Below are 14320 nucleotides of genomic sequence, written 5' to 3'. Positions count from 1 at the left end.
CCGTGGGTCCTGTCAAAGGCATGCGCCACAGGGCTGCTGGGGCCTCTGGCTCTCTCTCCTTCTCTTTCCTTTTTAACGCTAGGATAATTGATTTAAAATATCTGCCCTGAACTGAATTAGGACGTCCTGCTTGGGGTCACAGCATTGTTGAAACTCCCCTGCTGGGTGCTCACAGCGGCCCAGAGTGTGTGGGAAGTAGTGGGGGAGGGGCGGGGCGGAGGGGGCTGTGTTTGGGGGGGAGGTGGCGAGTGAGGTGTAGCGGGAGCGGGCTGGGGTTTGTAGGCAGCGTGTGGGGACAGGAGGGAGCGAGTGGCTTGGGGGCTCGGGGGAGAGGCGGCTGGTTAAAGGGCCTGGACCGCACCTGCCGGGAGCCACGCACCCGCAGGCCAAGGAGGGTGGGTTCTGCTCAAGCCCGGCACTGCCGTTTACATCTGGTTCCCTTGGACCTAGGGAAAGACAGACGCACCCTGACTGCCTCGAAGGTTCCGCAGGCGATCAGGCCGCAGACTGGGGCCTCATGGTCCCCGCGCTGCAGCCGCAGCCAGCAGAGCGGCCGCAGGACGCGCGCGCGGCGCCCGCGCGACCGCGACCCGAACGCGATAACTCTGGCCACTCTGAGAGCTGCCCAACCAACAGGGGGCTGCGGGAAGGGGGGGTCTGCGGGCCGGAGCTCCCACCTACCGCGTTCTCCCCCTACAGGTCACCCACCCGAGACGGCCGCCGAGGAAGTGGCACCTGTTGTGTGGGCCACCCCGCCGTATCCTCACACACCCGACCCCCCGTGGACCTCCTGAGAGCCACCGGTGACCTCCCCCCACCTCCCCCCGTCCCCCTGCCCAGTCGCCAGACGCCCGCTTCCGCTGGCCCGGCCCCCAGAGAAGGTGTGGGGAGAAGGGTGTTTTCGAGGAACTGGGGGTCCCAGGGCCCTTTTCCTAGCATCTCGCCGCTGGGCCCTGCGAAGCTCCTCCCGAGTCGCCTGTTACCTGAGCTACCTGTGCCGCCGGCTGCGCCGCCCGTGCCACCAGCCTGTCGTTTTCTCGTCCCTTCCCGAGTGACAGCGAGGCTTCACGTCGTGCCAGAGGCGGTCTGTCCAGTGACAATCATTCCCCAGAGTGTTTTACAACACACATCCGAAAGAGGAGTCAACTTATTAAAACAAAATAAAATAAAACTCTTTGGAGGGGGTGGCGTCTTCCCGGACGAAGCACTGGAGGCGTGGGCTAAAACGCTTCCTAGAGCAGAAAGTCCTAACACCCCGGGACCGGCTTGCCACTACGGACTTCGGGGCAGAAAGCTCACCTCAGGGCCCTCCTGGCAGTTCGCAACGAAAGTGCCCCGTATCCGGGTCCCGCGGGGACAAGCTGGGCGGCGCGGGGCCGGAGACCACACGCGAGGCCACGCGGGGAGCTTCGCACCGCGCGGCAGGCAGGGTGGACGCAGGAAGGTGGAAGTCAGCGCCACGCACGGCACCCCCAAGAGGACCCGGGCCTCGGGTGCCACACTTCCGCCCCATCACCCGCGGCTCTCGGCCCTTGCACTAGGGTCCTGCGCTCAGTCACCCAGGCGGAGAGGGGGCACGGGCCGTTCGTCCCCCCAAGTGGCAGCCCGGCGGCCTCAGCCGGGTTCTCGCGGGCCGAGCTGGGGGCGGGGCAAGGGAAGGGGGCCAGCGCGGCTGGGTCTGGGGGGCTGGCCGAGGAAGGTGGGAGGGCGGGTGCCGGGAGTCCGCGCAAGTGGGAGGGGGTGCGCACTGCTCGGCCCCGCCAGGCTGCGGGGCCGCGAGCCGCGGGCTGGGTCTGCGCGAGAGGCGACTGCGCCACAAAAGCCTGCGCGTCGCTATCGCCTCCTCCTCCCTCCTTCCTCCCTCCCGCCGCCCGCTCCTCCGCCCCACTCCCGCGCCCGTCTCCGCCCCTCCCCCGGCCGCGGCCTGGCGGCTGGAGCCGGCAAAGCGGGCGGGGCAGGGGAGGGGGCGGGCGCCCGAATATGCAGATGAGCTCGTGACGGACAGCTCTGCGTTCCAATGTCCCTCGGAAACTCGAGCGCTCCTTCCTCAACTCCTCACTCCCGAGTCCAGACTCCCCCAAACCCCGACCGCCGGCCTGGCGCGCGGCTGCGCCCACCGGCTCCGCGCTGCCGCTGCCGAGGCCGCCGCCGCCGCCCAGCCGCTCCCCCGGCCCGCGGGCCGCCCGGGCTAGTGTGCAGGCCGGCCTGCCTCGGCCGGCGGTCCCCGCGCCCGCCGCCGCCGCGCCGCGCCCCGGCCGGGCGTGGATGGAGGGCGCCGCGCGCCCTGCCCGCTGTTCGGCGTGACGCGGGCCCGGCGCCCCGCGCCCACCATGTCCTACCCGCAGGGCTACCTGTACCAGGCGCCCGGCTCGCTGGCGCTATACTCGTGCCCGGCGTACGGCGCGTCGGCACTGGCGGCGCCGCGCAGCGAGGAGCTGGCTCGCTCGGCGTCGGGCTCGGCGTTCAGCCCTTACCCGGGCTCCGCGGCCTTCACCGCGCAGGCGGCCACGGGCTTCGGCAGCCCGCTGCAGTACTCGGCCGACGCTGCCGCCGCCGCCGCCGGCTTCCCATCCTACATGGTAACCGCGCGCGGGCGGGCGGGCGGGCTGGACGCGGGACGCCGGGCGCGGAGACACTGATCGCGGCGCTGGCGGAGCGGGGACGGGGATCCGCGAGCTGGGCCGCGGGGAACGTGCCGGTGGGAGGTGGCTCCGCAGTCGCCGACTGGGGTCGCCGCGCTGCTGGCGGGACGAGAGGCCAGGACAAGCGGCAGGGCGGTCGGCCGGCGACGTCCTGAGCGCGGGCCGAGACTCGCGTTCCACGCCCTTCCACTCGGCTGCAGGGGTCATTTTCCCCAAGAGCCTGTGAAGTGCGACTCCGCTGGGGTCGGGATGGGATCTGTCCTGGGTGGTCCTTCCTTCAGGCGCCGAAGCTCGGCCAGCAGTCCGGAGCGGGCCGGCGCTCGCTTCTTTCGGCGCGAGGCGCGAGGGTCGGCGCCACTGGGGCCTCCGGGGCGATTACCGAGTGTTTAGCATCTACTTGTAGGGGCTTGGGGTCACTGGGTTGGGGAAGGGAGGGAGCATCGGCAGAGGCTCTGGGGCCCGGCCCGGCCGCCAAGATCTCAGCCTTAATCTGTCCCACAGGCCATGCTTCGGAAAAACGTGTCGGCCGGCGTTTGGCCAGCTAAGTGCCGCCTCGGTCCCCTGCGCACCGAGAGCAGCTCCTGCTTCCCCGACCCGTGGTCGGCCCGCGCTCCTCGGGGTCTGCAGCTGGGCCCGGCCGGGTGTGGCAAAACGCATTTTAGATGATGGAGGCCGTAACGGGGGCTTGTGGCCACCTCCCGCGCTCGGCGGAATTCCAGGGCAGCACTGGAGTTGCTGGGGCCTCGGCGAAGGCTGTAAAAGTCTCGAATTTAAACGTTAAAGGCTAATTACCACGTATTTGAAGAATTCGAAACGGTGACTGGCTTCTGAGTTGCAAATTGGATTTGCCGAGCTTTAGGGCGGTGAATAGCGGAGCGGGGGCTCTGGGGTAGTTTTTTAACCATATAAGGGCGGGGGAGGGGGAGTAGGGGAGGCAGCCGCACTTAACATCCAGAGAAATTTAGATATCAGGAAACTACCTGTGGGCCTGTGTGTGCGTTCGTGTTTGTGTACGTCTGTACTGGCGGCCCAGGGGCATTTGGGGGAAGATGCCTCGTTTTAGGAAAGTGAAATAGTTGGAAAATTTGATAATAAAACCGTATCGCTTTTCTTGATCAACAGCTGGCCTTAAATTACCCGCTGAGTCCTTTTGCTCTGTTGCCGCGGGAAGCGCAGCTCTAGCGCCGGAGGCATCGTGGGAAAGGCGGCCACGGGCGGGCGGAGGGGTCGCCTTGGCGCTGACGCCTGGCAGGTCCCCAAGCGACCCGCTCACCAGGCTCTTGTCGGTTGCAGGGTGCGCCCTACGACGCACACACGACCGGGATGACGGGCGCCATCAGCTACCACCCTTATGGAAGCGCGGCCTACCCGTACCAGCTCAATGACCCAGCCTACCGCAAGAACGCCACGCGGGATGCCACGGCCACGCTCAAGGCCTGGCTCAACGAGCACCGCAAGAACCCCTACCCCACCAAGGGCGAGAAGATCATGCTGGCCATCATCACCAAGATGACCCTCACGCAGGTCTCCACCTGGTTCGCCAACGCGCGCCGGCGCCTCAAGAAGGAGAACAAGATGACGTGGGCCCCCAGGAACAAAAGCGAGGATGAGGACGAGGACGAGGGCGACTCGGCAAGGAGCAAGGAGGAGAGTCCGGACAAGGTGCAGGAGGGCACCGAGACTTCGGCGGAGGACGAAGGTGAGAGGGGCCGAGGCGGGCGCAGGGTCGCGGGGGCTTTCTTCCCAGGCGGGGCGCCAAGGTGAGGTCAGGGAGGATGAGGTCGGGCGGGGGGGGCGGGTGCTGCCCGCCCGACGCTCCACATTCGGGCCTGGAGTCTCGGCCGCCTGGCAGCTCCGGGGCCGAGCAACTCCTCCTCGGTGAGCGCGTCCTGGGAGGTCGCGCTCCCTGGAGGACGCGGCTCGGGTTGGGTCGAAGTGAGGGAGCAGGTGGGGCAGAGAGCCCCCGGGTGCCACAGACCGTGCCCGCGCCCCTGCAGGGATCAGCCTGCACGTCGACTCGCTCACGGATCATTCGTGCTCCGCCGAGTCGGACGGAGAGAAGCTGCCGTGCCGGGCCGGGGACCCCCTGTGCGAGTCGGGCTCGGAGTGCAAGGAGAAGTACGACGACCTGGAGGACGACGAGGACGACGACGAGGAGGAGGGCGAGCGGGACCTGGCGCCGCCCAAGCCCGTGACCTCGTCGCCGCTCACCGGCGTGGAGGCGCCGCTGCTGAGCCCCCCATCCGAGGCCGCGCCCCGCGGGGGCGGCGGCGGCGGCGGCGGCAAGACGCCCCTGGGCAGCCGGACGTCGCCGGGCGCGCCGCCGCCCGCCAGCAAGCCCAAGCTGTGGTCTCTGGCCGAGATCGCCACGTCGGACCTCAAGCAGCCGAGCCTGGGCCCGGCCTGCGCGCCGCCGGGGCTGCCAGCGGCCGCCGCGCCCGCCTCGTCAGGGGCGCCGCCGGGCGGCTCGCCCTACCCCGCGTCGCCGCTGCTAGGCCGCCACCTCTACTACACGTCGCCCTTCTACGGCAACTACACAAACTACGGGAACTTGAACGCGGCTCTGCAGGGCCAGGGTCTCCTGCGGTACAACTCGGCGGCCGCGGCCCCCGGAGAGGCGCTGCACGCGGCGCCCAAGGCTGCCAGCGACGCGGGCAAGGCGGGCGCGCACCCGCTGGAGCCCCACTACCGGCCCCCCGGCGGCGGCTACGAGCCCAAGAAAGGTAGGCGGCCTGCGGCCCGCGGGGCCTTGGGGGAGGGGGCGCCGGCGGGTCCCCGGTTGGTGAGCACCCTTGAGGAGCCGGGGAAGGGGCCGGGGGACCTGTAGGTCTGGCCGGGGAAGCTTTGTCGCTTACAGGAGAACAGGAAGAAGACAGGACGTCTTTGGACGGTGGTTCTTGGACTACAAGTTAGAAGTGAAGGGGTGGTGAGGGCAGAAAGGGGGCGGAGGGCCAGGCGATCCTGCCACGCAACGGGACTTGCCCCCTTATAGCTGACTTTTCATTTGATTTATCATTATTACCGTTACTAGTATTCTCGTGACTGTTTTCGTTTGGGCAAACACAGATTGCCCAACATGCAGCTGACAGCTTTCCCCCTGCTGACTGAGCCTAAGCTTTCTGTCTTTTCTGTCCCTTTATAGAGTCTCAGCTGAATCTCCTCTTCTGCCTTTGGCTGGAAGGAAACAAAACGTTCTAGTTCTTCCCAGAGGCCTTAGTTTTTAAATCTTCAAAATAGAAAACGAGAGCCTGTTTTCTTTCTCTCCTTTTCTTTATATTGTCTCTGTTGCTCATAATTCAGGCTTGAGCTGATAAGACCTGTAAAAGGAGTCAAGGGGGAGAGAAAATGAGGACGCGGAAACATGACCGAAGTCTGTCTCAGGCAGTGGTGGTGGAGACAGCGGGCTCCCCCAGACTGCTCGCCGGGCGCAGGGGGCAAGGGCATGGCGAGCGTGGGTGTGCAGGCTGGTGGCTGTGCTGCTGTCTGGGAGACTGATGGCTCTGGGGGTGGGTTCTGACTAACTGCCCCCTCCCCTGACAGATGCCAGTGAGGGCTGCACCGTGGTTGGTGGAGGCCTCCAGCCCTACCTATAGAAGGGCCGCACACAGCAATGCAAGTAAGTGGGCTCCCTGGGGTTCCCCCTTACCCCTTGGGTAAGCCTCCCCGAACCAGTTGCCCTGTAAACTTGCTTAATGTGTATTTCTTGCTTTTTGGCACGGGGTATGAGGACAGAGCACTGCAATCTTCCCCCTTTTTTTTGTTTTGTTTTGTTTTGTTTTCCCCTTTAAGTGGGAGGGGATCCATGCTCTTTTAGAGAGTCCTTCTTTTTCTGCTCAAGTTCTGCTTTACAGAATCACTCCTTTAACTGGAACGTATTTATTGCTGTTGTTTTCTCTTTGGAAAAAATAGGTTCTTAAAATCTGGGTATTTGTATGCAAATTTGGAACTTTGTTTTTTAACTATGCTAGACCCTTAATAGACACTTGCTTTGATGAGCGAGTGCCCCTGAAAGTTGGGGTATCAAACGCCTTTATAGATGATCTTTGCAGAGTCAGACTGGAGAGACATAGAAGGACTAGTCTAGCTTTTATCAGGCTTGTCCCTATGTCCAGATGGACTAGGTAGGGCCGTGCAGTTCACCTGGCTGACAGCAGCAACTCAAAAAATACCCACTTTACAAGTAGGCACAATTACTAATCACAGAGCTTGGAGATGGGGAAGAGGCAAGACCATTTCAGATGGACTCCTTTTTAGAATATGATGATGTTGGCATGGGACTGAAGGATTTGGGATGATTTGGTCTTTTCCTTGGTCCACAGGTAGGTGTCACAATTGCTTTGGAAAAAAAAGTCAGCAGGCCATTCTCTCTTCCCAAGTTTATAAATATACAGATGTATTAAAAAAAAAAAGATCTCTAAATCCGGACCACATCTTGTGCCACTGTAAAAGAGAAGGATCCACAGGGCACTGCCAACCCACAGACTCTATTGGAACAGACTTTTGTTGGACATATGTGAATTTGTTGGCATAGTATAGCTTCCCCAATGTATGTGTGACTTTTGAAAACAATCTTTTTTCTCAGGATATCTTGAATTGATCACTTCATTGCCACGGTATATATTCTATAGGTGTGATAGGATTTACTGTAAAGTTTATTTGTAAAAGATGTACACAGTAGAAATAAAACGTGATTATAGAACTTGAGTACTTAAGAAGTGGAAACAAATTTGATATTTATTTTTATAATGATATAAAGCTTCTAGTAATTTATGCAAGTTGTATTGCAATGGAATCTAAACCTTTTGTAAATAGAATCTGCCTGGTTTTTATTTGAACATTGCTGGTTATATAATCTTTGTTGGTTGTTTAACGAGAATTCTTTACTAATTTATATCTTAAATTGTAAATAAAAGCAAACTAGTCTACAACAATGTGGTGTCTGGGGCTCATTTGTCCTGGAAGAGTGATTTGGGTAGGGAGTCCTGGTGATAGTAGCCCCTCTGCCCAGGTGATCTGACCTCAGGCTTTTTAATGAAAATGTGTAAAATAATCTCTCCCTTCTCCTGCTCCTACAAAAAGGCAGATGGAAGAGACGTACACAGTAGGGAGATATGTATGGTTTTAGGTTATTTATGTACACATGCATTGCAAGAAAATTCAGATTTTGTGTTCTGAATATGAAAACGGCTTGTTAGTATACATTTTAAAAGCTTGGCAAGATAAAATGATCTGATATGCCTATGCATTAGGATCCATTTTATATTTATTTCGGGTATAGGCTCATTGAACCTCCTCAGTAACTAGAGAATTGTGATAACATGGATAATAGTTACACCCTCACCATAAATTATTGAGGGAAATAATTGTTTATTGTAACCTTGAATTATCCAAATTGGCGTAGATTATTCAGATTTATTGGATGGCTTCTTAACTCTCCTTTTCATATAACTCACATTAAACACACGGCGAAAATCTGGGAGGAGAGATTTATTTTCCTTACAGTGACTCTTACCCTTACCCTGGGGGGGAAGAAAAGTTTAAAGAACCTTAGCCTATTGCCTCGTTATTGTGTTACTATCTAATGATAGGACAAGTCTAGAATTTGTAGTCAGGGAACATATTCCCTTTGATTAGTATCATAAAAGCAGCAAAACTGTCACTTTAATTTTCAGCAAAATTGTATGGATATCCATATAATATAATTTCAGAAAAGAAATGATCATTTATTTCCTCTCCAAAGATAAATTGAGTGAATATAACTTACGGTTATAAAACAAGAATAATAGCTTCTTAGATTGCCCTTTAATCAATCATACACTTATTTTTCAAGAGGTTCATCTATTTTATTCCGTGATTAATAATGTTGCAGCCTGAGCGCATTATTGGATCCCAGCGGGGGTCATCCCGGATGCTTTTAGCTGCTTTGGAATGGTCAGTTGGGGTTCATTATGGGCTGATATTGAACAATTTATAAAATCTTGTCTACACGTCTGCCAGCTCCGATAGGCCGACGTGTCTGAGGATGGGAAATTGCTGGACCAGTTGATATTGACAAACGGAGCTCTCTCCAGTGGCTTTTTGTGCCTTAGAAATTAGTGGCCTCTTGCCGGGGTCTTGTTAGAAAGGGTATTTGAAAGTAATCTTAGACACTTGAGGCAAATCCAGGGGGCTGTGAACCGGTCACAGCGCCATGCCTGTGGGGAGGAACGGTGGGGTCTGACTGCCAACGGAGACGCAGGCCAAGGTTTCGGTTTTCTATTACTTCTCAGGCATTTTGTTGGCTTTGAGTAGATAAGCATTTGGAGGTTAGCAGAAAGCGAATCTCTGGGGTACACAACTATTTTTTTCTCCTTCCTGCCTCTCCTAGTAAGAGACCTCGACATGTTTGGATCTGAGCTATCTCTTGGCAACAGGGAAGATTTTTCACGTGGGCAGCCTGGTTACTCTGTGGCAGCATGTCTGGAAGAAAACAAATTCGAGTCTGTGGACATACAAGTGAGGCGGGAGCTCCTTTGCCTGTTTTTGTCTCAGCTGAAAGCTTTGTAGAATTACTGTGAAGATAATGATTTCCCCTCCAGATAGCATTTGGCATTGCCATACGAAGGCGTTAAGTAGTTTTGCTTTTATTAATATTAGCTGTATTTCCTAAATCGGCAGGGACTGCGGTGCGCATGGCAGCGGTATCTGCAATATGCAATATTATAATTCAGTGAAAAGTATGAAAGTTGACAATATTCAACAAATTAGGCACTGAAAGACCATGCCCCCAGTGACTATACACACCGAGGGCACTGCGTCTCTTAAAGAAGTGTGGAGTGGAGAAGTAGGAAACCCACGCAAAAATGGGTCTCCTTGCACGTGTTCAGAATTGAAGCCTGGATAAAAGCTGTCTCCCTTTGGAACCGAAGACTGTTTTACCTGGACATGTGATCCCTTCCCTACACACACACACACACACACACACACACAGCAGCCCTCCGCTCAGGGACAACGCATACCTTTCAATGGGTGAAAACTCAAAGCAGCGCAGGAGATTAGCCCAGGCTAACGAATCTTCTTTGATGTTTATAAGTCCAACAAATTATCAAAGATTTCCATAACTTACCTACCCTGCCTCCTGACCTGAATTTCTTTCTGGAAAACTTGATTTTGAAATGTGCTCTAAGCACATAAAAGCTGCAGGTGTTTAGCGGGATCTTTTTAAGGAAATGCAGAGTGGGTTATGGTTTCTCCACGCAGATCCTTAGGGAAGACGAGGGAGAAAGAGAGACCCATAGAGACACAGAGACAGAGAGACCCTTCTTAGGGAAGGAAGTTGCTGCGTCTGATTTTTATCTTTTGCTTTAAAATCGAGCTAATCAAACATTACGTCCTGGCCTACGAAGACTTTCGCAGATGTTAGCGGAGGCGGAGGAGAGGGGGGCGCGCAGTGGCGAGCACGCGGGGCCTTGGGGACGCGGGCCTGGCCCGGCCTCCCGCCCCTCGGCTGGGATGCAGCCCCGCGGTCCGGCTTGCCGGCCTCTGCCCCGCGCGGCCCCGTGTGCTTTAAAGCAGATTTATCGGAATTCGCGCCTTAATCTCAGGTGGGCCCCGGGGCCGGGCGCTGCTGAGAGCAAGGGGAGCGCTTGCCCGGCGGCCGCAGGCTCCGCGCCCGTCAAATGTCAACATTTGTTCCCAATAAAAGAGTTATTGTTTCTGCAAAGCTGCCGGGCAACTGCCTTTGAAACTTAAAAAGAACTTCATCCACCTTTGTCTGCGGCGAGGCCGCGGGGGCGGCGGAGAGGAAGGGGCCGGGCGCCCGGGCCGGGGCTCCGCGCATCCCGCATCCCTCGCTGCCGCCGCCGCCGCCGCCGCCGCCGCCGAGCAGGTCCAGGAAGCGCGGAAGCGGCCGGGTGCCCGCGAGGCTGTCCTCCCGCGCGTGTTTATCCGGCATCTTTGGACCTGGCCCTTGCGCACCGCTGCGGAAAGCGCGGACGGAGCAGCCGCCCTCCACTGGCCGCGTGCGTTTTAGGGTCATTTAAAATCGCACTGAAATATTATCAAAGGGGCTAAGAGTCAAGTCGACCCTTTTGTTTCTTGACGTGACGGAATAAATGTGCCCTAAATTCTCTGCTCGAGTCGCAGTAAAGAGACATAAGTTTGCAAAAATCATTACAAAGCCATTTATCTTTTCAGCGGGAGGCATCCCTTTTCAAATGTAAACAATACGCTGGATTATTAGAAAGTTCCTCAAAGTAACAGTCTACACTGATTATCCACCACATACTTTTTCTTTAGTTTCCCAGTGCATTGAAAATCCCAAGGAAAACATTCATTTTAACCCCAAACTAAGGATATAAATAGACCCATTAAGTATGTGTTTTTACACTACCTTTTACAAAAATAACATTTTAAACATTAAAAAAAAATGTGTTAACCCAAGAGACAATCTTGGGAACAATACACAACAGTCTGTGACATGTGGATATTACGATTAACGTCATTTGAATTTCTACAGATCGCAAAGGGGACATATCCCTTTGATGTATTTGCAAACCTTTATGTAAGTGACAAATCCCTGCAGATATTTTAAAGGCTTATTATAAGGAGAAATAATCTATGACAATATAATTTTCCAGTTGCTGGAAATTACTTTCTATTGGCCGTGATGAAACCACACGCCAGCCCTTCCCTTTGCTTGGGCTAGAATGCTAGGAAACCGGTGTTTGATGCTATGCACTTGGACGTCAGGCATTGGTAGGCGAGGGAGGCACCACTTCTACCCCCAGTTTGGGGAGCAAATACCCCCATTTTCATGCTCTCCTCTGCTTTTTCACCTGCATCTCCTGCAAACAGAGGGATATAGTCTCAGCTGGCACCTCCACCCTCCACCCTCTAGGCAGAGAAAATAGGCTTGTATTCCCTCTGCTGAGGGCAGAGTGTTCTCGCTCTTTCTAAGAAAGATAAAAATGGAAGCTGTTTGCAAGGAGGACTCTACTGGTAATATAATGCAAATGGGATGAGTCAGGAAATCTGCCTTCTGTTCTTTTGCAACCCCAGGTAAAAGGAAAGAGGAAGAATGATTTTTGTTTGTTTGTTTAAGTGTGGCTCCAAGATACTAAGGAAGCATCTTTTAAAAAGGTGTCCCAATGTTACTTGGTTCTAGATGAAACTGAAAACAAATTAAATCTAAGATTCTTAAAGAAGCAGCTGTGAGGTTTGGGGCTGCCTCCAAATGGAAACTAAGTGGATCTTCATAGGCAATGCCCAGAGGGAAGGAACAAAATAACACTACACAAGCACTCACGTTTTTTTAGGGGGGGGGCGGGGGGAATTAACGATTGTGTGTAAGTTCTGATCAATTATTAACCATTAGTGTCAACAACCGGGTTATAATTACCTTTGGTTATTTTAAAGAAATTTTTTTTTCATTTCTCTGATTGGGTAATTAGTTAATGCTCTTGAGTAACGATTCTAAGAGATGATCAGACCAGGCCTCTTCTGTTGGTGACCTTTAGGGAAAACACACATTCATGCTCTCCTTGTCAGAAATTCCCTCCCAGCCTCCATTCTACTAGCGGGCACCTTTATGTCCCCCCTCTGCCATAAATAATGATTCGCGAGGAAAAGTGGAAAATGACAAACAAATAGAGTGCTGCTGGAATTAATAAGGCTGACCAAAGTTAGTGGGGTTGGGACTGCTCGCAGCCGCAGGTCTAAGCACGGCCCGTAACGGTGCCAGCATTTCTGGCCTTTCCCCTCCAAGATCAAAAGAAAGCGCAAAGCGAACATTTTAACCCCTGACATTTTCGAACAGGGGAAGGTGGGCTGGGGGAGGACCCCTGTTTTCAGGCCCTGCTCCTACCAGCACAGTGGGACCACCCTGGCCTGGGGATGGGAAGGGTGCCGAGCGTTCGTCCTGAGCAGGTGCGGGTCCCGCGTGACCCGGGGGTGTCACGAGCCCTGAAAAGTTGGGAGGTGAGTTAGCAGGTCAGGTGGGGACACGTAGGTGGCCCAGGGAGACAGGGAAGGCCAATCGGTGCCCCGACGTTCTGGGTGGGGAGAGGCAGTGTCAGCCGGGAAGGCCGCTCCGCAGCGCGCGGAGGAGGGGGCCGTGGGCGCCGGCGGCCCCGGGTGAGGTGCGTGACCTGGAGGCGCCCCGCTCCCGGCCGCGCTCTCCACGGGGACACCCGGGGGCCCGAAGTTCATTAATAGCATTTAACCCAGGGTCGGTTCTGAGCCCACGTTTGGCTCCTGCACAACTACTACAATCATTTCTTCAAGGAACTATCTTTCCTCCACGGTCCCCAGCCCCCGGGCCGTCCGGGCTGAGGACGTCCTTCAGCTGGCAGGTCCAGGGACCGCGAAGAGCGCGGGAGCGACCGCAGGGCCCGGCTGGGAGCCCTCGCCCGGGGCACTGGGAAGTGCAGGGGGCGCGGGGGGCGCTGAGGAGAGGGCAGAGCCCCGCCCAGATCTCGCTCCGGGAGGCTCGGGTCCAGTGGCCTGCTGATGTCCTCCCGCCACTTCCAGGCCCCGTCCCCTCGAGGGGAGACGGTCTGGCCCTTCGCAGCCTCCTTAGGGGAGGCCGCAGCCGGGCGCCCGGGGCCCGTCCACCAGCCTGCAGGGACGCGCGACGCCTGCCAGCTCCCAGAGGAGGCCCCATCCAGGGCTCCTCCGACGACTGCGCCCCCAGCTCCACTCCGCTAGCCCCCACCCTGGCCCTACTGCTGCTCCCTCCCCTCGACAAGTCTCCCCTCCTCCCGGCCCCCCTCGCGGGCCCCCTGTCCTCCAGCCCTGCTCCGGACACCCTCGCGGGCGGCTCTGGGTGCCGCACCCCTGCCCCTCCGGAGCGCGGGCGTGCGCGGGGCAGGGGCACAGAGTCCACGCCCTAGCTGCCGCAAATCGAAAGCACTGCCTCCAAGTTTAGGATGAGGGAGGGTCGGCTGGGAGCCTTCCCCACGCCCAGGAGGGAGGAGCCGCCGCCAGCCTTGCTGTTTGCCCCCTTCCCTCGGTTCTTTTGCGGGTCTTTACGGCACGCACCAGGCAACTACGCGGTGCTGGGAGCAGAGCTCGAGGTGATATTCGCTCGGCAGCTGAGAGCACTTGCCCCACACCAGTGGCCGCCTTCGTGGCGCGCGCCCGGAAGGTCCCGCCGGGCAGTGACCGGGGCGGGGACCCCGTGCACCCCCAGCCGCCTTCCCAGGACCCGCGCGGAGGAGCCTGACTGCACAGCTCGCCTGGCGGGGCTGCACCTCTGGGACGACCTGGATAAACCTAGCCAGGGGCGGGAGGGCGCTCGATTGAGCCGCTGGCCTCTGGGTGCGGCTCCCCGCACGCAGTCCAGTGGCCTGAGACATCTCTTCTCCTTTTCAGGGAATTTACCAGGAGAAGTCAGGGTTTTACAGGCCCGATCAAGCAAGTTTAGTTACCTCGACACACTCTCCCTCCCCCCAACTCCCGTCCCACACTTCTCTTTAAGAACAAGCTGGAGGGCTGCCTGGAGGTGGTGACAAGCCCACGTGGACGCAGCGGAGTTCACGGCCTGGATGGGGGCGCCCGCGAGCGCGCCAGGTCGCCTGGGTTTCGTCCAGCTACAGCCCCTCAGGACAAGCTCCAGAGTCAAAGGCGGGGGTGGGGGATGGGGGGGCGGGGGCGTCCTGGAACCCAGCCTCACTGTCAGCACTTCATTTCCGGGACTC

The 14320-nt window shown here is 57.2% G+C and overlaps 1 protein-coding gene across 9 annotated transcripts in view; it reads left to right on the top strand.

The window, feature by feature from the left end:
- The first annotated feature begins 1866 nt into the window (after positions 1–1866).
- The window catches only part of IRX2 (iroquois homeobox 2), a 36977-nt gene continuing 24523 nt past the window's right edge, over positions 1867–14320 (top strand). For 4 of the 9 annotated variants that reach the window (XR_016392580.1, XR_016392581.1, XR_016392579.1 and 1 more), the window contains exons 1-4: positions 1868–2579; positions 3936–4341; positions 4640–5365; positions 6183–6258. Coding sequence is in view for 3 of the 9 variants with exons in the window: in XM_089908660.1 (XP_089764786.1) it covers positions 2331–2579; positions 3936–4341; positions 4640–5365; positions 6183–6235 (1434 nt within the window). In the remaining 6 variants the exon portion in view is untranslated. Of the gene's footprint in view, positions 2580–2614; positions 2870–3935; positions 4342–4639; positions 5366–6182; positions 6259–6961; positions 7056–14320 lie in introns of those variants that run through there. The other 5 variants (XR_016392584.1, XR_016392583.1, XR_016392582.1 and 2 more) reach the window with 3 other exon arrangements.

This window comes from Delphinapterus leucas, chromosome 3 (assembly GCF_059928025.1).
Source record: "Delphinapterus leucas isolate spDelLeu-1000000601 "Yukka" chromosome 3, BTC_Dleu_Yukka2, whole genome shotgun sequence".
Classification (NCBI taxonomy): domain Eukaryota; kingdom Metazoa; phylum Chordata; class Mammalia; order Artiodactyla; family Monodontidae; genus Delphinapterus; species Delphinapterus leucas.
This window is presented reverse-complemented; position numbering and strand designations above follow the sequence as displayed.